The 24,897-nt window shown below is 40.6% G+C and overlaps 1 protein-coding gene across 1 annotated transcript; it reads right to left on the bottom strand.

The window, feature by feature from the left end:
- Window positions 1-4,717: 4,717 nt before the first annotated feature.
- On the bottom strand, window positions 4,718-20,212 carry LOC134875347 (visinin-like protein 1). The gene is made up of 4 exons (XM_063899898.1): window positions 20,086-20,212; window positions 6,745-6,920; window positions 5,637-5,852; window positions 4,718-4,953 (listed from the first exon to the last, which is right to left on the bottom strand). The coding sequence occupies exons 2-4, from the start codon at window positions 6,904-6,906 to the stop codon at window positions 4,756-4,758; spliced, it is 576 nt and encodes a 191-aa protein (XP_063755968.1). The 5' UTR covers window positions 6,907-6,920; window positions 20,086-20,212; the 3' UTR covers window positions 4,718-4,755.
- Between the last annotated feature and the right edge of the window lie 4,685 nt (window positions 20,213-24,897).

Raw genomic sequence — 24,897 nt, forward strand, 5'->3', positions numbered from 1 at the left:
AATGTTGAAGAATAGAAGTTATATTGCACAACAAATGAACCCCTGTCCAAACAATAATGTTCATATTCATGTCACACAGCTCAGTGTGTTTCAGTCCCCTCACACCTGTCTTTTTTGGCACATTAAAACCGACCAAATATGGAATTTCACCTAAGTGTTATTGAATTGGACACTGCATGATAAACAACAGATGAAAAAAGCAAAACAATAATTAACAAAAAAAGAAATGCCTGTGTGCGTTCTTGGGGAGAAAGTGGCTTTGAACCGGAGCGCTAATTAGGATGGACCGAATCTAATCAGTGAAGGAGAGCAGGGATCAGCACGTTGTGAAGCCACTTTGTGAGGCAATCTGTTCTAATCACACTGTGTTACTGCACACCATCAACGGGAAAAAGGGAAGATTATCAAAGCATGGAGGAAAATATTGTGAGTCAAAATAAGAGGCGGCAAAACAGATGGGGTTGTTTGGGTGGCACTGCACATTTTCAATAACTTCTTTCTGTGGATGGTGTGTCTTTGTTTGTTTCCTAAAACAGGTGCAAAACACCTGCAAGTGGAGTGAGATAATGTTGAATAAAAATGCACATAACATTTCATCAAAGACTCTGTGAGAAATGTTTATAGAGCATCAACAATCTTTTAGGATTCAGCTTTGCTGTCAGACAGATTCTGGTCATTTTGCATCACAGGTTCCTGGGGAAAAGCCATAAGACTTTCATCAATTTGAATTGTTTCGCTCTCTTTCTCGAGAAAGCTATATGGTTTTTTTTCCCTACCGGAGTATTGGCGTCACCTACTGCTTATCTTGATTGATGATCCTAACAATCACATCAGAATTTTCTCGAATTCAGTTCAAATTTGGGTTTATTCTGTTTGAACTGGCTACTTTTTTCACTCTCACATAAAAGGTCTTTATTTCATCGAAGAAATTCAAATGCTAATCGAGACTGAAAATAATGTATTTATCTCGCTCCACTTCCAGATGTGTGCACTTTTTTGAGAAACACCAGCCTTAACAAGGTCTAGTAAAGCTGTTTGCCTCATATGAAATTGTTAGTTTTGACCTTGAAGCGGTACGGGGGAGACAAAAAACCTCCTTCCACTTTCACATTTTCTCCGTAATTTATGTGTGAATTACTTGTAGAACTGCAACAGTACAGGCTACAGCAAACAAAATGACATTTCCTCCAGTGCAGACGGAACAAACGGTACACCAGCAGACCACAAAAGCAGGTTTTAAGTGTGGGTTATAATACTTAGTGCTTCGGTGTAAGGGATTACACTCAACTTTTTACAAAGTGAAACTAGACTGAGGCCTCTCTTGTAACACAAATGATACAAATACAAAACACATGTGAACACTTGCAAAAATGTCCCAGCACACAATTAGCTTTTCACAATCACTCACAGTTATTACTCACACTCACTCTGTCTTTCACACACGCACACACACGCACACCCTCACACACAGTAGCTGTGTCGTCATATGAAAGTAGGTCTAAGCTAGAAGTACATTTACATTTACATATTATACTTGTTTATATTCATAAATACGATTACAGTCGTATTATAATGTACATGTAGTTTTGTCATTACATTGGAGGCTCGTTCTTTAGCTCGAGGGAGGGAGCGTGTTCATTGGCTGGCTGAGAAGGAGGAGATGAATCTGATTGGCCCACAGGAGGGAAGTCAAATGTTTTGCTGCAATGCAGAGATTTAGGACACTTTTGACTGATTCTCAAAGAGAAATGCAATGGTCTGCAGGAAAGGACATATTCTTCCTTCCAATCCCATACTCTTACACTGATTTCACTGTTAGAATTTACCAATGACACAGCATGTAATCTGTAACATCAGTCCAACTCTTTTCCCAATTTCTCCTACAAACCTTTCTATGACCTTTGAATGTTAACCATCATTATTTCTGAGAGGAAAATATTGCAGCTATTTCCCACTTCTTAGTCAAAATAAGACTGCAATCAGAAACACTTTCAGCCATTACTGGATGTATTTTCTTCTGTAAACCTTCCGGATTTACATTAAATCTCCAAAAACTGAAATTGAATTGAACGCTAAACACATTTTAGCCTCAAGTTATTTTCCACTGCTAGTCAACCTCAACAGCTCAAAGGATTCAAATGCTTTATTTGCCATATTCACACTAGCTACAGCTCAGTTTTGGCAAGGAAAATGTTGAGTCCCAGGCTCCTCCAATAAGCTAATGGAGGTAGCCAACAACTTATGAAAAGGAAGAAAGGCCAATGTTAGGCTAACATGTATAGCAACGTTTATTTTATTTGACATCAACCATGGCTGTTGCTGCCTTGTGCAGGTAGCTATGCTAATCTCACTGAGACATTTTCACTGAAATCGCTTAGACGTTTGTCTGTTCACACAAATTCGCCAACGTTAAGAGTAAGATGAGAAGGTCAATACCACTTTAGTGTTTGTATGATAAATACACCCAGGGGACAGTTAGCTTAGCTTAGCTTAGCTGAGAAGCAAAAAGACTAAATCAGGGGAAAACATTAGCTAGGTTTTACCAGCAATGCTAAATCAGTAAATAAGAGCTGTGTCTTTTATCTTTAGAAGGACTTCTGTTTGTTTTCAGACTTTGTGCTAAGCTAACCACCTCCTGACCTTTCATCTAACTTTCTCCCATGTTGATTCCATGGATTAAATAGACGTTGTCATAAGGCCACAAGTTGGTGGTTGCTAACAGCCTTAACATGTTCAGCTATCTGCCATTATGCACATTGACAAACAGGTGAGCACTTGTACACACACATTAACCACCAGGGCTTCCACTTCAACCTTTTCCACTGTTTCAAATTGATTTTAGATCTGAGCTGAGTGCAGCAAAGTTCCTCGCCCTCCACCGACTATCAAAGCATTTCCTCTCTGACATTTATGGAGGAAGAAGAAAAAGGGGGGATCGCAGGACATTGGGAGAGAAAAGAGGACAGATGGCTTTTCATGTGAAACAAGAATGAATAATGGAGGCAGGTTTGGCCTTTCAGAGAAATACCGTTGCTGTCATTTGGCCACAATTACTGTCCTGATTATCCACGCTGAATGCTGTATTAGAGGCTCCTTCTGTTGCATACATTTCTTGATAATATTTCTTGGTTTTTTTCTGCATTTATGTGTCCAGTCCAAAATATAAATTGATTTATTATCTTTTTTTTGATGCAGGGACACAGTTTAACTTATCCAATGCACATATACCAACTGTAATAATGTGGAAATGTAATAAGTTAAATTAAAACTTAATTAAAACTAAGATAAAACCTCAATCAAGCCGGTTAATGAAATACCAAAAATAGTGTTTTTCAGAATAATTGAGCTATGATTTATTACAGACTACTGGTTTAATTATGACATGCTGATTTTATGTCATTTTTCTACTAAATATAGCCATTATTAAAGTCAAGATGAATGTCAAAGGAGTATTTCCTGTTTCCCAATGAAACTTTAGCATTCACGTAAAGTTCACATCATGTTCAATGCCAGAGAAGCTCAAATCACATTATATGCCGGATAAGGTTTTATCCTATCCTAATCAGGTGTCCTTTTAATAAAACACATATAATCATTGTGATAAGATTTTGATCTAGTGAGCACGTGTGGAAATGCTTTCGGCACTGAGCAGCACTTCAGTAGTCTCAGCATGCCTCTGGAGGTGGCTGGCTGAGACATGCATCACCTGCCTGACTCGTACTTATTATAGAGGATACATTGAGTGGACATATTGCTGTAGTCTATCAGAAATGCTTTCTTTAAAAGCCACAGAACTGGTTCTGGATTTGGCTTTTGAGGAACTACTACTGCACACACACTAACACATGCAGAGGGGGCCGTTTGATCTGGGTTTATGAAATGTATTTCGCTTGTAAAGTCCACATGCACATTCTGGCATATGGACACAATAACACCTGCGCACGGTATTGTTCATTAATTTATTTTCTCTATCAGCATAACATTTGCTTATCTCTTGTCCCTCTAGCTGGACCATGTGGACCTAACAACAAACCCTTCTGCTTTAATGCCATCGTCCCATTGTCATTTAATTGGTATCAATCTTCTAATCTAGCTCTCAAAAGGAAGGCAAATGAGCACATTTTCCCCCGAAATGAGAGTAATATTCTGAAATCCATGTTTACTTGATTAAATTGGAAGCAACCGCCCACAGACTACAGAAACCTAAAAACACATCTTTTAAAAAAAGCATTTTTCTAAATGTCTTTTATAGGTTCGCCTTTTAACATTTTTTTTCAGCTAATTTTCCTGCTCAGTAGCACATTGAGATTGCTGAAATGAAAAGTGCAATACAAATCAAATGTATTATTATTATTATTATTATTATTATTGGAAATATATGTTTAAGAATTACGGTTTTGACAAAGTTGGGCCAACCATTAAACTGATGAGACATTTGGTAAAATTAGGACAAATGTGAGTGCAAGGTCTGGGAAAATTTGGGAGTAAAAGTGCTGCAGTGTGTACAGCACACCTGGACAATGTGAAAGAAAAGAATGGCATCAATCCAAGGTCCAAAGTCAGCCAAACTAAGCGTTTTTGCTAATTGCGTTGCCTCAAAAAGGGATTAAGATTCCCTACCTCCTCCTTCTCCTCCTCCACCGAAAAACTGTCCCTCCCTTTCTTATTTGAGCTCCTCCCTTCTCTTGTTTCAGTTCAACTCTTCCCCCATCCATCCCCTCCCTCCCTCCCTTTGTCTCCCACCCATGCCTCACTCTACTTCTGCATGTCACACTGCAGCAGTAGGACGATGGAGGGGTCAGACTTGGCCGCCTCTTTGAACTCGTCCAGGCTGATCTCATCGTTGTGGTCCTTGTCCATCTTGGAGAAGATCTTGTCCACGCGCTGCTGCGGGGTCAGGCCGTCCTCATTCATACGCATCATGATCACAGTGCCGACCATCTTGTAGATGGCCTGCAGAGAGGGACAGATTATGTCATTAAATGTGTGACTAAAGAGATGGTTTCATCTCAAGCAGCAGTCACGGATGAATTACTGAACCGGTCTCCCTATCAGGGCCCCTCCTGGCTATCACCTACAAAACATACCAACTGAAAAAGACAACAGAATGGAAAACAGCTGTAATCAAACACAAAAATACTCACAGTAACTATGAAAAAAGAACAAGGATACACCAAATGACCACAAAATGACCATAAAGTCAACAAGACTTCAAAGAGATGCAAAACTACTACAAGAAGAGACACAATTATGACAAAATGACCACAAAAAGACACAAAATTACAACACAGATACGCAAAATTACTACAAATAGTCACCAAATGACCACAAGTAGACAGGGAATGACTACAAAGAGACGCGGAATTATCTTAAAGTGACAAAAAATGACCACAAAGGGGCACAAAACCACCACAAAAGACATCAAATTACCACAGAATGACTACAAAGAGATACAGACTGACAACAAAGACAGAACCACAGCAAAAAGAGGCTCAAACACCATAATCTTGTGTCTGTTTTTTTCCGCTGTAGTGGTGGCAGACCATTTTGCATGTCCGTGCTCCAGGGATAACTCTCATATTCCCACTATAGAACCAGTAAAACCTCACACTGACTCCCTCCTCGCAAACACAAACCTCGATGATCTCCAGCATCTCCACGCGAGTGATCTTCCCATCTCCGTCCAGATCGTACATGTTGAAGGCCCAGTTGAGTTTCTGCTCAAAGCTTCCCCTGGAGGTGATGGACAGGGCGCAGATGAACTCTCTGAAGTCGATGGTCCCATCGCCGTTCTTGTCAAACGTCCGAAACGCATGCTGGGCAAACTTTGAAGCGTCACCATATGGGAAAAACTGAGAGATAAAAGAGAGAAAAATCAGGTGAAGCATGACGCATCAATGCTTTGAAAGACCCTATTGAGTTGGACCCTCAGCTGTAAACGTTGTGTGGAAAATCAATGTCTATTCTTCCTACTCTCTATGAACAATCTTCAAGTACAACAAACAGCAAGCATTTGTTGTATCACTGAAGAGTGATTTGAAGAAGGGCAAGTGCTTTTATTCTGAACTTCTGAAAAGCCTAGTCTTTGTGGATGAATGGGTTCACGAAACCCAATACATTTAAGGATTAATAACAAGACCTTGGTCATCTTATGCAGTTTCTAACATCTACAAAGTTGAAACACACATTTTAAAGATGAAATGCAGCAATTTGGGAATTTAAAATGGAACTTTACTGTAATTATGGTTGAACTTCAATCCATACAGCCACAATATTATGCCACTGAGATTTAGATCTGCAGCCTGATGTCAAGAAGCACCAATTTTAAAATGGCCTAATCAAAGAGGACATATTATGCACATTTCCCAGTTCATATTTGTATGATATTGTATCAGCAAAAGTTGATTTATAAGCATGTGAATGAGAGGATAGGAAGAAATGGGTTGTCTTTAACCTCGATGTTAATGATCATCTTAAAGGCCGTTCTGAAGGAGTTACAGGCATAACTAGAGGTTTATTCCCAACCACAAAACCCAACAATGCTGTGAGTCATCTATGAGGTAACGTTCTTTATATCTATGGTAAAATAAACAACTTCCACTGCAGGCAATTGCTATAAAAAACACTGTGTTACACCGAAATGTGACCCTGTTTATTACTGCATGTTAAACCACCATGATTTATCTTCCTCAGCTTCCTGCCACTCCTTTTTCCGCCCCCCACTGCCCTCTGCCTCGCCCTTACCTTAACGTAGAGCTGCTGAAACTCCTCCAGGTTGAGGATGCCGGAGGGACAGTCTTTGAGGAAGCCTTTGTACCACTGCTTCAGCTCGGCCTCGTTGAACTCAGTGTTCTTAGTCAGGTCATCCAGAACCTCCGGGGCCAGCTTACTGTTGTGTTTCCCCATGATGCTTCACCTCTCTAGGGGGGGGGCGAGAGAGAGAGAGAGAGTGAGACAAACCACAGCAACAGCGGTAAAGCCTTGTGTTGTTGCAACAGCACAGGGCTCAGGTGGGATGGATGCAAACAAGGAATTACCTGCACAGATGCACTCAGAGGACAGAGGCATTGTCTTTATGTGGCTTTGTGTGACAAAATATACTTCTGATTTTGTTGGACATGTAATTCTACTTCTCATGTATGCTTTCTTCAATGAAAACCTTGGAAAGTGAACCTATTTGACCATTAGAGGCACAATAACTAGAGCTTTCCCCCAAAAAACCCTGAAAGATCCATATTAATTACATTCATTTAGCTTGTGTGGAAGTTAAAACACAAATCTATGCAGATGACACAGTGCTATAACGTTAAGAAGCTTCTGAAGTAACTGAGAAATTAATGGATGAACTGCAATGTCTTTCGAAGATACCATGTCCTCATTATGGAGGGTTTTAAGCAGTATTTAGGTGTCTTATCTCTAGAAATCTGTAAGACATGGCACTGCTAAAGAAGCTTTAGCAAACTCCCGCAAAGATCATCCAGAAACTCTACGAAGCTATCCGCTGTGCAATTGGACATTTCGTCTTTTTTGTGAAAGCAGCACTCCTTTGAGTTGTCTTTTTCCAGGCAGAAAAATAACAAAAACCCAACTTAGGATTTTAATTAAATCACAACTCTACAGCTTCCCTTTGTCGAAATCAGTCGTCTGTTTTCCGTGGCTTTCGGCACACAGGTTCGAATTAGCTGTAACGCTAATCCTGGTAAATTCCCATTGATGTTTCAAAAAAGTGTCAACTAATGCACACTGTGTATTACAAAAGAAAATCTGCATATGACAAATGTATTCATCTGTCTGAATGATGTGCCAAAATGTTGAGTTCACACACAAATTGTCCTACTACAAAAGCCATCTTTATAATGACTCGTATGATTCCTGTGTGAGTTAAGACCGTAATGGCATCATTGCTTTGTTGGCTGTTAAAAATGGTCCATTACCTATCTCCACAAAACACACACACACACACACACACACACGGCTGAAGACCACTGCAGTGCCTTCATGACGCCACACCTGACTCATAGCCCTGTCTGACAGCTTTCACACTTTAACACCAGGTCAATACTGAAGCCTAGCCACCACAAATCCTCCTGAATAGCAGAGGGAGTGTAGGGTCAGTTTAGAGGCTGAAATAGCACCTAGTGAGTCATGCACAGGGAGGCAACTAAAAGCCAAGTCACCGCAAAGTGCATACATATTTTGGCCTTTGTATCCCCATGAGAAAGCAGGAGGTGCTGTACAACGGCTGAGCTTAGAGGAAAAGCAATAAAGGAGAAAAGACATTCCAGCTTTATCTTGCTTTGGAAAGGTCACCTGTGATCTTTTCAAGTTAAAACACAAATTGAATGTTGTTTCTCAGACATAATGTGCCTGGATGACGAATATAAAAGCAGCTGGGTGTCAGCGGTTCACTGCAGTCCTGAACAATACACACATCTTCCACATCGTCATAGCTGGAAATAGCTTCCACTTTTATCGTGTTTGCAACAGAACCCAGCATGAGTCAACTCATCAAAAAGCAATGGAAAGTGTTTAATTTCCACAAAGGACTGGTTCCCTTCAGACGAATGACTCAGGGTGTTTCTGAGGTGAAGTTATTTTTACAGTCTTACATGCAAGCTCTTGTCTCTGATTGATTCATTTTCATATTTTCCGACAAGGAACAAACATATCCAAAGGACAACCTTTGAAAACACTTATTTCCAATATGGTGCCAAGATGTTTGAACCCAAAGCTTAAATAGTCATTTCATTGCAAATTTCACCATAAATCTATAATTCTGTTGCCAAGAAAGGTCTTTATTTGACTTTTATGAAAAATAAAGAATTTAAAGAGGAAAACTCTTGTTCTTTGTGACATTTCTCCATGCTTCAATGTTCAAAAACAGCTTTATTTCTCTCATAAAGAAGTCCCGCCTTCACGCCTATCATGCACAATATGTTTGAGTGCTAGCCAATAGAAGATCAAGTGTGATGCCACTATGTTCTGGAGGTAAAGAAAGGACTCCATTGGATTGGATTTGAGCCTTTACAGACCATTTACATGCATCAAATCCTATATAGCACACTACAGGATAGGAAAAACCCCTGAAAGCATAATAGGGCCTCTTTGAAGACTTGATGTGTAGAGAGATGCTGTTCAACGGCGTGGCATCGATATCAAATAAAAGACAAGAGATTCCAAAACACACACACAAATATGAGCTTAACTGCTGCAGAATGGAGGTAGCGTTTGATGGATGTTTGCTTCACTATCAAGGTGTTCATATTGTGGCAGCATCACCTGTAGCACCATCTTCCCCTGAGAGGAAGGAGGTCACTTTGATGGGATCAATACACTCAAGGTATTTCACTCCCCTCGCTCTCTTAAATGTGTTTAACTCTTTGCCTCGAGCTGCAGACATTGAAAATGAAAGCTTAACCATCGCTGAATCATTGATGGTGTCCGTTCAGGCGGCTCTGAAAATCACTGGCTGCATCGACAAAGACAAACAGAAGAGCACCGACTTGTGCTACAAGCGGTGGGTTTGTTTTGGCTCGTAGAACACACACACAAAAACTCCACCGAGTTCGTGGCACGCCTCTGACTGCAGCAGATGAGATTTTATCCCTCTGTTAGGAAAGCAAACGTAGCAGATAATAGAGTTTTCTGTGACTAGCCAGGCGAGAAAGCACACTGGAAACTTATCCCATCTGAAAACAAAACAAAAGAAACACTGCTCACGTCTAAAATAAAAGTCCACAGCAGCTCATCTTACTGGGACACTAATCTGTTGTTGTAGACTACAGGAATTAGAAGTACCACAGTATCCCTGTGGCACTAATGCGGTGCTTTCAGAATACAGATTAGCTCTCATTTTGCCTTTAATGGAGAGAATAATGCTTGTTTGATTGCTTTAACAATATGTCATAGTGTAGACAATGTGAATGTATAAACTATGGGCTCTTTGAGGACCTAGATTGATGTTACATTTCTTAAGCCATAAAAAGAGCCACATCCATGCAAAAAAAAGCCACAGGAAACGAAATTGGCCCCAATTGTGGATACTATTGACTTCAAAAAGAAAGTAGAGCTACAGCAATGAATATTTTCATAAAATGACTGTCTGAAATGCGAAAGGAGCATTCAAAGAGCCATCCACAGAGATCTATCACCCATTCCTGCAGTTCTCCTTCAGGTTTATTGAGTGTTTTAGTTTCTTTCAGCTTGGTATTCCCAACTGTATTGTCTTGATTTATTCAGCGATATGCTTACTCGTTTTCACCTAAAAAAGCTGTGATAAATGACACTACCAACCCAGCTGTAAGGGCGCTAAAACCAGGTTGCTTCATAGTGTTGGAATACATTGAATTTGATTGACTACTGGTTGGTTATGGCAAAACACTTAAACCCCCCCTACCAAACAGGAATTGGACATGTTGTGAAGCTGAATAAATTAAGCAATTCTACATTTTACTAAATCAGCCTGATTAGGGTACCTGTTCCTAAGGATGTCTGAAACATTTATCTAACAAACCAGTAAGTGAGTTTGGAATAAACAGAAGCATTTGGATGTTAAGCATGAGCAGCAATAGCCTGGCATCTTTTAACTATCATCAGCTTCAGGACAACAACACCCAACCCAGTTTTAAATTCAAACCCATGAAAGCCGTTTAAAAGATTGAATCCCAGAGGAAACCATATGGGCTCTCGTATGCCAGTGCATTTAAACTCCTTCCCCTTAGTGCTGATATGAAATAGCTTTTTTTCTCAGAGGACTTGAATTTCTGCTCCACACACCCATCCAAATGGATCAATCGGCCTGGCAACGTGCTGTTGTTGTGCACAATGACGTCTTTGACAGTCCGTCCACGTCACCACAGGACAGAGGCCCTAAGCACTCCAGCAGCTTCAATCAGAGACAACACGACATCACACACAGTCTCTAAACCTCTTCAAACACATACACACAGACAGGACAAGTATATAGTAGGGAGGATAACTCCATCTGGATTCACACCTCCGACGGAGGAGACAAATGGACAGACAGGGAGAGGGGGTGGGGAGTGAGAGGCGATGAAGATGGAAAATGAGAGGCAGCAGACAGATAAGCAGAGCTTGTAGAAAATTGTCTCAACAGGCGTTCAATAAAGAACGACACATATCTTATTGAATCTGAAGGATCCTTAACGTGTGATCATTCCAGCCGTCAGACTGAGAGTAAACACAGAGTCTCATCTGAGTTGTAAATGCGTGGGAGGCTGTGTGACACTGGGAGTGTGTTTGCTAGCAAAGCATGATGGCAATCTGGGTGATTGGGCAAGAGAGTTGAACATGTTTGCGTGCCGGAGTCAGAAGAAATGAAGCTTACATTCAAAGCACTTCTTCATGAGAGCTATAATTTAAAGGTTCTTCTCACACTGGCATCTGAGGACGGCAGGAGGAAGCGGCATAGTTTCCTTTGACCTGTTATGCATCACTCCAAAGAGCAAGATATGAATTCTGGAAAATGACTGTGCAGTATTTTATTTTAGTGACTGCAGTTAGATTACCTGCAGAAATCTTATTGCATCACAGCAAAGATTCAGTCCCGGGCATCAGTCATCCCTCACAGGTGGCCGTTGTGATGACAAAACACCTTGCTCATCTTATCGTCATTATCAAAAGTTATCATCCAAGAAAAGCCAAACAATTCCTTCTTCCAGATTTTGGTTTATTCACCAAACATCCTTCATTCATTTTGGTCTGTTGGTCGGACTAAGCAGGGTATTAGAAAATGACACCAGGAGATTCTGATGGTCCAGTGCCTGTTCGAAGCGTGGCTGTTCGTAACGAGCCCATTGGTTATCTCGTGGTTATCGCTGCTTTTAACGTTGTCCGTTGCGTGTCAGTTCGAAGCCACTCATTTCCCGTTGAATCCAACAAGACCAGATGAAATCCATGACTTACATTTCCTCACATTTAACACTGCACATCCTTAGATCCCGACCATAGACCGTATATATAACCCAACCAACAGACCCCACAAGTGTGAATTAGATTGGATGAGTAGTTTGTGAAATTTCCACAGACAGACAGACGGAGCCCAGAAATGAAAGGACAATAACTGAAGTTGACTTATGTGAAAAATGAATGGCCTGACAGTAAGAGGTATTCAGCATAAGACCTACTCTACAAAACTCAGATAATTCTTCTACCTTTTATACCATGAGACATTATCATTTTCCTTACTGCACACTCGCAGCAGGACCCGACACGAGACAGCGAAACGAGGTTGGAAAGCAGCGGGCTTACCCTGTCATTATTATGAGGCTCAGCTACTCTGGCTTTAACTGAGCGTAGCCCCGAGGGGGAATGTGTTGGTGTGCCTGTGACTGAAAATGATTAGCTGGCAAAAACTGTAATTGAGTTGGAAAGAGAGCAAAAAAATGGGAAGCTGGGCCTCCCATACAATAGTCATTTCCTGTGTGTGTGTGTGTGTGTGTGTGTGTGTGTGTGTGTGTGTGTGTGTGTGTGTGTGTTTGCAATGGCAATAACCTTTGTGTGAGTGGAAAAAGTACAACGGACTGCTGCAGCAATATGGAGGACAATCAATAGGGTAGAATTGAACAGTGTGTGCGTGCGTGTGCGCGTGCGTGCGTGCGTGTGTGTGTGTGTGTGTGTGTGTTAGAGGAACAATATAAAACGATGATGAGAGGTGCCAGCGTATTGATGGAAAACCAAACCCTGAAAAGTCTTCGTGGCGGCTCACCAAAACATCAAAACTGAAATAGAATCCTTTGGTTGTCTTGACAACGGTTGCCTGGCTAACAGCCAAACCTTTTCCCGGCAGCGGATGAGGCGGCTTTTCGGCCAATCGAAACAATCCGTCTGCCAACTGGAACCATGCGACTGGTTGACTGATATATTGGCTTAAAGAAGGGGGTTTAATTTAAAGTCTAAATATTGGCAGGAGCCTCCCACATCTCCCATGATGCTCACTCAGATGTGTGTTGTGGGAACTGATTTGTGTCTAATCGTGGCTGCCCAGTCAATCCAAATGTAACTCGAGGAGTGTAGAATTCTCAGGAGGGGCCATATTTGTTCCTGGAAAAATATGAGAAAAATGTATTTTTTGATGAGGTTTTTCTGCATGAGATAAGATTCTATCAAATATCTTACAATACAAATATATCTTTTCCACAAGATCAGTTCAAAGTGTGTTTATGACCTGCTGAACACTGAAGATCAGATTGTAATAGGAAAAGTATAATTGCTAATCACAAGGAACACCTTATTTCTTTCATCCCTGGGAGCTGCAGGATTCAGATTTGTTTTTGAGTCAGACCTTAATCACGTAAATGTGGACTAAAGTCTTGATTTGGCGGAGAATTTGTAACCCTAAACTAAAAATGGTTTCTTAAGAAAAGTAAGTAAAGTAAAATTTTTGACCTAGTGAACCGATAGGAAACACAAGAGACACACAGCTTGGGTCTAGAACTTGGAGATCACCATCAATGTGAAAAAGTATTTCATTCACTGAAATGAGAAAACGTTGTCAACCCTAACCCCAACATTGCCGAATGGTTCGCTACTGAACATCAACGACTTGCAATATACCTCCAGTTTGTCCAAAGACTTGTAACTTGACAGAGACTTGAGACGGACTGGGCCTTTATACAAAAGACTTAAAACACTGGTGGGGCTGAATTGAAAAAATGAATGAGCAGCCGCACAGCAATTTTGGATAGTTGTGAGCAAGTATTTCATTCACTGAATTGACAAAAAAAAAACTGTCAACAATTCATGGATTACATTTCCAGGATGTACTAAATCACAACATGTCGAAATATCAATCTCACCTCTAAACAGATAGAAGGTTTTATCCATATCGCCCACTCCCTTTTGTCTTTTGTCAAGTAAATTGGAAAATATTCGTAATGGGTAAGACTTAAACCACAGTACAATGCCAAATCCTACAGGTAAGCTGTTCTCATATATAGCCTAGTAGGGGTAAGAAGTAACAGTAAGTACTTATATGTCATAGGAATAGTTTTTCTAACATCCAAAAATCATATTGGCTTTCAGAAATAGAGAAAGCCGTTTCATTCATAGTCAAAAATGTATGATTTAGAGAGTTTCAAAGTCCATGAGGTGTTGCTTTTACTCCCAGCTTTATCCTATTCTACATATCTCTCTGATGACTGGAGTCGGGAGGATGCATTGCTATAGAAACGCAGCTCACCTCGGTGCAGCTCTAATTTAAGACCAGGCAGCACGGAGAGCCTGGGGAGACGCAACGGCGGTGTGCACTCATGAGTCAGTCTCTGGTCTAACCTTTATCTCCCATATCTCCAAAGCATCATTCATTCACTTCAGTTTTTTATTCATGGCCACAATTGTTACACATTCACTCAAAGTCTGGGTGACTCACGTCTCAGTGCTGCTCGGTTTGTCACCTGTTGCTTCTGTTCAGTGCTCTATCGATCCTGCACAGTCTCATAAATGTGGCTAATTATATTCCGGCGACACCTTTAAACCCAGGCAGACGTGGAAAGATGCCAGCACACACAAAAACACACACATATATGCATGCTAATATGCACAAAAATGCGCTTTCCTGTATTAGATAAGCACTGGGTTGTTTGCTTGTAGGGATCATAATGTCCAGCGCAAAATGCTAATCTAAAACAGTGCTGCACAATTAATCCAAATTGCGGTAATATCGAAATAATGGTATTCTACAGACACAAACAGGACATGTTATGCTAATCTTCTGGTTCACTTTTGCATTTTGTGTTTGTAACAAAGGGTGAATAGTGGGGTTGTTTGAGACAAATAAAGAGCTTTTTTGAACATTAAAGCATGGAGACATGTCACTTTAGAGACCAAAAATACAAATATGAACCTGGAAATGAGCAGAATATGTCCTCTTTAAGGAAATGGTTTCATAATTTAGTGAATTGTTGTATTGCAGTAGACCCATTTATAGACCAAATAAGCTATTTACATACCTGTTATATACTTTGTACGCTCGTTGAATATTGAGAGAAGTGCACAAATCAGTGTGTTGTTTTCATTGCAAACCAATTATTTTCCCGTTTGAAGACATGTTCATTTAGAGTCTACAATCTTTTGATTCTTGTCAGCGTCTCTAATTGCTTTGGCACTGCCTTGGACTCAACAACCATTGGCCCTGTCTTATCTTGAAATCCCCTTTGAGTTAAGCAAATGCCACACACTTTTACACTCAACTTGGACAACTCAACTTATGGCAACCGTTTACTTGTTTTGGCAGACTGTGTACAGAGGTTTAGGTCATGAAAAAAACATGTATTCAGTCCACATGCATGCGGAAAAAGCTGGTGCCGTGACCTCGACAAATGGAACAGAAAAAGCGGCAAAGACAGACAAAACAAAAATAATTGGCTCCCAAAAGGCAGATAGGTGAGCCCGATCGACAGCAGCTCAGAATATGTCTGGATGTTTCAGTAGGCAAATGTTTGTGCAACTTCGATGTGTTTTGAGCTGTTATTTCTCATCTGTCCTCTATCAAAAGTTCCTTTAAAAGTTACTGTGAATGGAAACTCCTAAACTTTAGTGTCAGAGAGTAAAACGCTGCACTCAAAATGGCAAAAATCCATCAATCATTGACAACAATTGTAATAGTATATCCAGTGAATGCATGGAAAGCATCCAACTTAATGTGTTATTGACTGTATGACCGTCCATTTACAGTATCCACCAGTTCTTCTATTCATGTACGTGACTCACAGGAGACTGCAGTCTATCCCAGCATGCATTGCGCTCGAGGCAGGGTCTATCCTGACAGGTTGTCAGTCTCTCACAGGGCTGACTCATTCGGTGCAGACAGACCTATTGGCATTACCACCCACATTCACACCTATGGACAATTTTAGTATCATCATTTCACTTTCGACAGCGGGGGGAAACCATTTCAGTATAGCTGTGGCCTTGAACAAAAAGATGAATGCATATTTAGAAGTATTGCATTTGAAAAACTGCATGAAATCAGCAAACTTCAAACACTTCTCCCAGCTGTTCACCAATAAGGAGGCCGGCCAGCTACCAAATCACAGCCGACTGGGCTCTAGTTTCAGACAGAGGGGGAAAAGAGGTGCTGCAGCACAGGCAGTATGAGAAAAATAAAGAGCATTTTGAACATTAAAGCATGTCAGTAGAGGCAGAAAATGCAAATATTTCCTTCAAAATAAGCTAAATATGTCCTCTTCACAGGGGTTTCTCCATCTAATTGTTTTTGTAAATGTCCTTTCAATTCAAAATACGACTAATACATGGAAAAATGTACAACTATGAGTTCCTCACCACAGTTTCTGGTGTACGTTACCTTTCCATTTGACTATATCTTGTTTCTGTCATTCCCCTGGGGGACTCTCTATCAACGGCGTCCGCTGATATCTGAGGCTGTTTGTTAATTATCTGCCAGTGATGCCAAACCCCATCACTCAACATTGCTTTGTTGTTGATCAACCACTATCAGCTGCTCCATGGGCACACACACACACACACACACACACACACACACACACACACACACACACACACACACACACACACACACACACACACAATCTATCCTCATATTCCAACATCTGTCTCCCTGGGTAATAAAACATGTGACGGGAATAGCTGAATCAATCAGTCAAGGGACACACACACAAGCTGCTCGCACACACACATAGACACACACACACACACACACACACACACACACACACACACACACACACAGCACACACAACACACACACACAGGCACACACAGACACACACACACACACACACATAAACACACATACATACGCACACAATGGGCCAGTGATGCGTGAAACAGATGCATAGTACACCTGGCTTACCACAGAATGGACGTGCTACAAAGGGAGGGAAAGAGATACAAAAAGTGACAGAAAAAAACCAGAGACAGAAGAGACTCAAAACAAACAACACACTCATGCAAAGATGTGTAAGAAGTTCATCAAATTGCTCATAGGTGATGTTATTGGACTCAAAATATGGATCAATAGGTGTTTCCAGCGCAGAGGAAGTAGCTGTTATCCTCGGTTCTCACATCCAATGATCTCTCAGTCTGCTGCTAAGTGTAAGTGTAGCAACATTTCAACCTCCTATTGTAAATAACACGGAGATAGGACTCTATTGAGTCACTGCAAAGACCAAACAAAACTGCATCTTGACGTAAAAGCCTCCAGGCAGCCAGCAGCCAGTCAATGATATTGAGATTTATTGAGAGTATGGAAGAACAATGTACTGTTTTGAGATACGATGAAACGGAAAATAGCAATGGGAGTGTTATAAAGTCTTACAGAATAACTCCATAAGAACATTTTGAGAAATGTTTGTATTCTTTATTTATTCAAGGTTTAAGGGGCCATGAATCAGGCCTGACAGGCAGGATCCATAAAGCAAATATAAACGAAGGGTAGCTCCAGAACCAAAATGTAAAACCCTTAATTTGAGAAAAAAAATCAGCCCCAAAAATGATTGACAGCTCTTTGAATAAATGCATTAATACTAAATAACAACAAAGTATTTTGAGGTTTGTTATCAACCCAATGTGTTTGCAGAAAACCATTATTCATTGGGTCTTCAGACGAACTGAAATGGTAGATATTAATAGCCCAACAGGTGAGAGTGTGATGTTTATTTGGGAAGAGGAGGAGTAGGAGGAGGTATACGCTCTAGGAAATAACTCTCTGGTGGGACGCTCAGCTCCCCGGCATGACTCTGGAGGATAACACAAAGCACATCAGAAACTGTATGCTTGGGCCTGATGGAAAAGCCAAGACTACAAACCATCACACCACTTTAACACTGTTTTAAATCTGCTGATGTTTAAGCATGATCATTACAATGTGCAATACTCACATTACCTGATGTGTGATGTCAAGTTGCCAAATTAACTCCGCCCAGTGAATTAAGTTAAGTAGTTCCTCATAAAGCTATCGAAGTCGTCAGCTAAAAAAATCTACTTATTCTCCATATCGGAACGTATATTGTTCATGGATCATGCTCTTTAGCGCCACCTGTTGGTTGCATGTTGTTACACTTAAAAATGTTAGCAATTTCCTATTGGTCTGTTCAGATCATGTGACTCACAGTTCAGGGGTTAACAGGAAGAAACTGTAAGGCACAAACATCCTCCAGTTGGATTTGGTCTTCCTGATCTCAACGCCTTGGTAAGCCTTTGCTTGTGAGTGTTGTAGCTTTGTCAGAATAAATGTGCATGTAAATCAAGTGTTACATTTAAATAACAAACTATGTTGTGATCATTTAATTAGCTAAGTTTGATGTGTAGCTAAATTTGTTTGTAAGAAACTAGGATTTGATTGTGCTGTATTTTCAGGCAGTCTGATGCATTGTGACTGAGTGTCTGTTTCAGTTTTACAAAAAGGAAAAGTAGAACATCTTAACGATTTGTGATTTTTTGGGACACACATCAGGTCAGGGACACTGATATTTTTTTCTAATATCTTGCACCCCTAATCTGTATTGATAGAGTTTATCACCTAAAATCAACATGGTCTGAGTTTCAAAACAACAGCGCTTCAATGGGCTTCCTTCGTTTACCACAGATCTGCTCCTGTTCAGTTAAAGGCTGGCAGCCAAAGCGTGAATGCTCCCTCCATCGGTGTGTTTGTCTTGTGTCTTTCAACTATAGAGCGATGCTTGGCTCATTTGTTTTGCATATGAACACAATCAATGCACATTATGTATATACCCAGCAATGCGCACACACACACACGGTCAGCTTCTATGATGCAATAACTCATCTGCTCTGACCCTTTGATGCACAGCCGCCTGAAGGCAACCAGTAATGTGGACGAGCTCACACACAGCACACAGTGGAAGCTGGTGCTATTGATTGTGCCGGGCCTGGTGCCGCTCACAGAGTGGACTGGATTATGCAGATGCAAACAGACCACTTGTGCAGCCTGCAGTTTTCCTCTCTGTTCCCTCTCAAAATCACTTTGCAGGCTTAATGCAGCAAGCTTCTCCGGCAAACATCCTCACTAACTCTTCATCTATGTGCAAAGGATGTTTTGGCCGCAGTTCGTCGGTTAGTTTGTCTGCAGAATTACGACAAAAATGACTTGCTCAATTGTCATTAAACTTTGTGGAAGGCTGTAGCATGGACCAAGGAAGAACACATTACATTTGAGAGTGTGTGTGAACCACAGGCGGGATAAACGCATTATTTTTTCACCTATGGAAACGGACTTGGCAGACGACTGCACTCTCCAAGTGTCCTTTAGACCCTACAACTGCATCCCTCAAGCACAGGCATGCACACATTTGATTAAATTCAAGTGTTTTTTTTAATGTTCAGAACAGAAAGCCAGAGTCCCGTTCAATGGTGCGACACAGGTAGCTTTTTTCTTTTCTCCATCAATTGATTGCTTCCAGAGCATGAAGGACATTATGGCACTGACTTCCCTGGCCTGCATTTTTTTCAGATCCGTGCAGAGAAAGCACAGCTAATGCATCCATCTGAGATGTATAGCGCTCTCTACAAATGACTCACCACACGTTACACATACCAGCACAACACAAGCATGATCATGGTGGCTCCTTCGTGGCAGATATGGTCAAAAAAAAGTGCTGCTTTCTTCATATGTTTCACCATTGAGGTTCACTTATTTTCATTTACACATGTTTGCAATTAATATCTAATATTTTATAGTCTTCTAACTTTATTTTTGTCTTTATATCTGCACGGTCCCTTTGCTGTGACACTGCCAATTCTCCAGCTGTAGGACTAAAAGCGGATTTCTGATCCTCATAAGCAGACTGTGATCCCAGGTTTAATTGACTGTATAGTTCTGAGTGTCCTTGTACAAGACATTGAACCCCTTTACTGCCAAATAAGAAAAATATAAATATGAAATGAGCGTAACACTGACAGGGATAAAGGATCCCCCTTCCTGGAGAGACGCCTCAGTAAAATAATACCCATGACTTCCTGTCTCATCACTTATTGTTTCTATTAGTTAGGAATTAAAGGCAAGTAATATGGGACACATTTTTATTTTAACATGTACACCTTAACATAATACAAATGTCCTCCACTTACCCTGTGATGATTGGAAGAAGAATAATCTGCTACAGAATAAAAGCCTCTCGGTTGTTTTGCAGCTGTGTTTTGGTCCAGAGCACTTCCTCCCTCATGTAGAATAACCTTCGCGTTAACTCACCTCTCTCTCTGGATAAGATGAATGAACCGCTGCGTCTCCCTTGCCAACACATTTGCATAGCCGCCGCCTCCCCTCGCGTCTCCATTGGCTAGGAAACTGGGTGGAGGCGGATCCCCCTCCTCTGATTGGACGGAGCGCCCTATCAATAACAGTGGAGGCGCAGTGGCCGTGTGCGCGTTCATGTGTGCCCTCGCGTCCTCTCTGTGGCACCGCGCGAGACAGAGGGAGAAGGAGAGAGATTATACTGTATGCAGTTTTAACAGTACTCAGGTCTTGTACTTGAGTAAAAGTAGAAGTACTCAGATCTTGAACTTGAGTAAAGTAGAAGTACTCAGATCTTGTTCTTGAGTAAAAGTAGAAGTACTCAGATCTTGAACTTGAGTAAAAGTAGAAGTACTCAGATCTTGTTCTTGAGTAAAAGTAGAAGTACTCAGATCTTGTACTTGAGTAAAGTAGAAGTACTCAGATATTGTACTTGAGTAAAGTAGAAGTACTCAGATATTGTACTTGAGTAAAGTAGAAGTACTCAGATATTGTACTTGAGTAAAGTAGAAGTACTCAGATCTTGTACTTGAGTAAAGTAGAAGTACTCAGGTCTTGTACTTGAGTAAAGTAGAAGTACTCAGATCTTGTACTTGAGTAAAAGTAGAAGTACTCAGATCTTGTTCTTGAGTAAAGTAGAAGTACTCAGGTCTTGTACCTTGAGTAAAGTAGAAGTACCAGAGTGTAGGAATACTCTGTCACAGTAAAAGTATTCTAAATGTTCCTCCAGTGAAAGTAGAAAGTACTCTCCTCTAAATGTACTTAAAGTAGCGACAGTAAAAGTAGTCATTGTCTGATTGGTCCATTTCAGAATAATATCTCTGATATGTTTTATAATGATTGATCATTAAAGTGTTCTCAGAGCTGGTAAAGGTGCAGCTAGTTTGAATGGCTTTGTATACTGCAGGGTAGCTGCTGGATTTACTGCAGGTGAACTAAAGTCTGATTTAAGGGCTGATTATATTTACCATCATTAATCCAAATCTGCCTAGCAACTAAATGTATTAAACACATGTAGTGGAGTAAAAGTACACCATTTACCTCTGAATTGTAGTGGAGTAGAAGTACACGTACACACCTCAACATTGTACTTGCATCACAAGTGGTTAGGAAGTGCTCTGAAGTTAAATAAACATGGAACAATGAGACCTCCGGTGGCGACATTTCGGAGACATCTTGCATCCAGCAGGTAATCTTTATAAATGATTGAACATGGGAAGACACTGGATGTTCTTTTAATGAGAGTGAAGGAGAATATGAAACGACTACAAGTAAGACATTTGGTATCTGAATTAAAAATCTCAATACAACAAGTAATCTCCATTAAATGGCGGCAGTATGACACTCACTGCGAGTCAGACTGAAACTCTGATGTCAGGTTTTTCCAACATTGACTTAAAACGTCCACATCTCACCTGCTAAGTGAAGGGGGATGGCTCTTTATGTCACCAGGAGACTAAGAACTCTGTCTCAAATGTGTTTTTAAGAGAGTAATTGTGATAGCAGGTAATTATATAGGTCTTATCAAATGAGGGCAGAGCCAAAATGCCCTACATACTGAAGTTATGTAATGATTTCAACTGTAGTGCACGTATCGATTGTGCCAACATGGTTTTTACACTATGTTGTTATTTGCAAAAATGCATTGATTATAACATCCATTATCTGAGGTCATATCACAACAGTAAAGCCGATTTTATTTGAGTACAACATGTGTAAGCTAATAGAGCTCAGATAAACGAGTTGCAGCCCTGTTGTTTGAATTTGTTCATATTTAATGTGTATTTTGATATTTCCTCTCCCTTTATGTGCTGTCAATCATTGCTCCTGAAAACAACACTCAGTACGGTGTAATATCTGTCTCTGCAGCGGTCAGTAGTGTGTGTTTACAGAGAGTCTTAGCTATAACAGAAATAAGGAAACTATACGTTGCAGTGTGATTAGCACGGGTCAGCATGAGACTCTCGTTGGGAGCATCATAATCTCCAGCACAAGGTAAACGTCCATCGCTCTGCAGGAGCTCTGCATACACACACACGCACACACACTGTATGCCACAGTGCGTCTTTCAATCCAAGGTAAGCATCAGTCACTCTGAGAGACTCTCGGATAACAACATGAACACCCAGTTGCAGCCTGAATAAACTTCCTGGCAGTATAGGAGGCAAACAAACGCATGAAACGATGAGGAGTCGTTTCGAAGCCAGGGTGTTCAATGTTGTTCAGGCTAAGGATCACCTAGCTGATGGAGCAGAGATCTACTACCGCACGGTTTGATATATCAAGAGACTGGGAATACAATAACCTGTTGGCTGACCTAATAAAGAGTATTTTGTTTGTATGGTTCATACTATGCTATGCTACTACATCAATGATACGTAGCTACTGAGTTGCTGGTATGGATAAATGCCACAGAGAGATCTTCGGCTAGCTAAGGTTGCATTGGCTTTCATTGGTTTGATAAGGTAAGACCAGATAAGAGGTACTTTATTCTATATTATATATTATTTGTCCAGCAGTGGCTCAGTCAGTAGGGGCTTGGACTGGGAATCGTAGGGTCGCCGGTTCAAGTCCCCGAACAGACTTGAAATATGGAAAGTGGACTGCTACTTGGAGAGGTCCCAGTTCACCTCCTAGGCCCTGCTGTGGTGCCCTTGAGCAAGACACCGGACACCTCCAATCCCCCCTCCCCATTGCTCCCCGGGCGCTGCACAATAGCTGCCCACTGCTCCTAGTACTAGGATGGGTTAAATGCAGAGGACCAATCTGTGTGTGCTCTGCTGTGTGCATGTATGTGACAATAAAGGGCGTTTTATCCTCCGATTCTATCTATCTTCTATCTATTCATCCAAAACTGGATTGTGTTGCAGCAGCATGAAACAAAACAAGGCATTGCACATAATTATAAATAAACAATTTCAGAAATATATAAACATCTCAAAACAGAATAATAAACCAGCATTAGAGAGTACAATAGAATACATACAGTTGAGTGCAAGGAGTGGAACATTACATTAAATATAAATGTACATGATGTTGGATTCATTTGAATTAGAATGTGTATTTTCAGAAATATTACAATTTTAGGACTCAACTGAGACTAAATCTATCTCTACAAGAAAGTTTAGAGGGGACACTTAATTAAAATTAGCATTAAAAAATCAGTAAGCGACAAATGGTGGTCATCTCTGCTAGGTGTGGTAATTACGCCGGATGTAAAGGACGTTTAAATAGCGTCAAAGTCCGGATATAAGGAGGGTATATATGACTCCACTGGTAGAGTCCTGTAAGCGTCTATGTGAACAGGATATGTATTTCAATCAAAATCTTTCACTAAACCTTACCAAGTATTTCTGTTGCTTTATAACCAAATGCTTTTGTATGAATTCTACACCTTGTGTTTCAATATGTGACTGGTTCACAGTGCACCTGTTGCTCGTCCCTTCATATATTTACATTAGTCGTAGGTAATAAACCCCCCTCTGTCGTTTAGGTTTGACCACATTCAGATCAACCCTCTATTTTCTCTATTTTAATATACACTTTCCCAAAATATGGAACTACTCTTACTTTTAAATATAATACTTATAGCAAAGTCTGCTCCTTCCTCCCCTTCCCCCCCCTCTCTGACTCAGATATGTATAATTGAAAGCACATTACTTGATGTATAAAATGAATCTCTCCGCCTCTAATTGAAATATGCTTTATTGAAAATGGCATGAATATAGTATGAAGCTCTCTCCCTCTTACTCCTGTTAATATTCGTGTGTGTGTGTGTGTGTGTGTGTGTGTGTGTGTGTGTGTGTGTGTGTGTGTGTTTGTGTGTGTCCATCAGCAACAGAGGGGTTGCCACGGGAGACAACCCATCCTCCTCATCCTCTCATCCGTCTCCTCTCTCTTTCATCTCCCCTGTCCTCCGTCACCATCCTGACATTAATCTCCTGCACTTTCCTCCTCTCCTCTTTTACTGATACTGTTTTTATTTTGCATTAAAAATAACCCTTAAACATATTTACATTTCCACCTGAATCAAGTGGAATTATTTGGGCTCTCTACTAGAAAGCTATGTTGACAATTTGATGCACAACTTTAAGTACAATCATAAGACCAAATGGATTTATGTGAAACAGGACATGCAGATAAACTGTGAGAAGCTTGAGGACAGACACCAAACCTAAAGTATTTACAGTATACATTATCAACAATTGAAGGGACTTCATGTATTAATGTATACAGAAACATTTACAAGCTAAAAAAACACCTGACAATAACCCCTCAAATTAATATAACACTTACCACTTCTAATTTTCAGGTTTCATATTTGTATTTTCTTTCTCTAGGTTGACTTTTATGAGCAACTCTCGAACTTTAAGAGGAAAAATCCTCCTCTCCTGGGACATGTCTCCATGCTTTAATGTTGACATTAAAGCATGGAGACATGCTTTAATGTCAACATTTAATGTCAACGTACTGCCTGTGCTGCAGCTCTGTTGTGATTGGTCAACAGCTTAGAGATGTCCCGCCCCCTTAGCCTATTGAGTACAATGTGTTGGAGCGCTAGCCAATAGATGCACGATTGTTAAATAGTGAGGTTATTATGCTTCTGAAGTAATCAAAGGAGTCCAATGGAGGCATTTCAGATGGGGGGA

This window comes from Eleginops maclovinus, chromosome 13 (assembly GCF_036324505.1).
Source record: "Eleginops maclovinus isolate JMC-PN-2008 ecotype Puerto Natales chromosome 13, JC_Emac_rtc_rv5, whole genome shotgun sequence".
Classification (NCBI taxonomy): domain Eukaryota; kingdom Metazoa; phylum Chordata; class Actinopteri; order Perciformes; family Eleginopidae; genus Eleginops; species Eleginops maclovinus.

Excerpts from the sequence above, each read along its gene's own strand:
- LOC134875347 (XM_063899898.1), bottom strand. The coding sequence starts at position 6,906 with ATGGGGAAACACAACAGTAAGCTGGCCCCGGAGGTTCTGGATGACCTG. Across the intron at positions 5,853-6,744 it reads TTCAGCAGCTCTACGTTAAG|TTTTTCCCATATGGTGACGC; the intron begins GTAAGGGCGAGG and ends TTTATCTCTCAG. Across the intron at positions 4,954-5,636 it reads AGATGCTGGAGATCATCGAG|GCCATCTACAAGATGGTCGG; the intron begins GTTTGTGTTTGC and ends CCCTCTCTGCAG.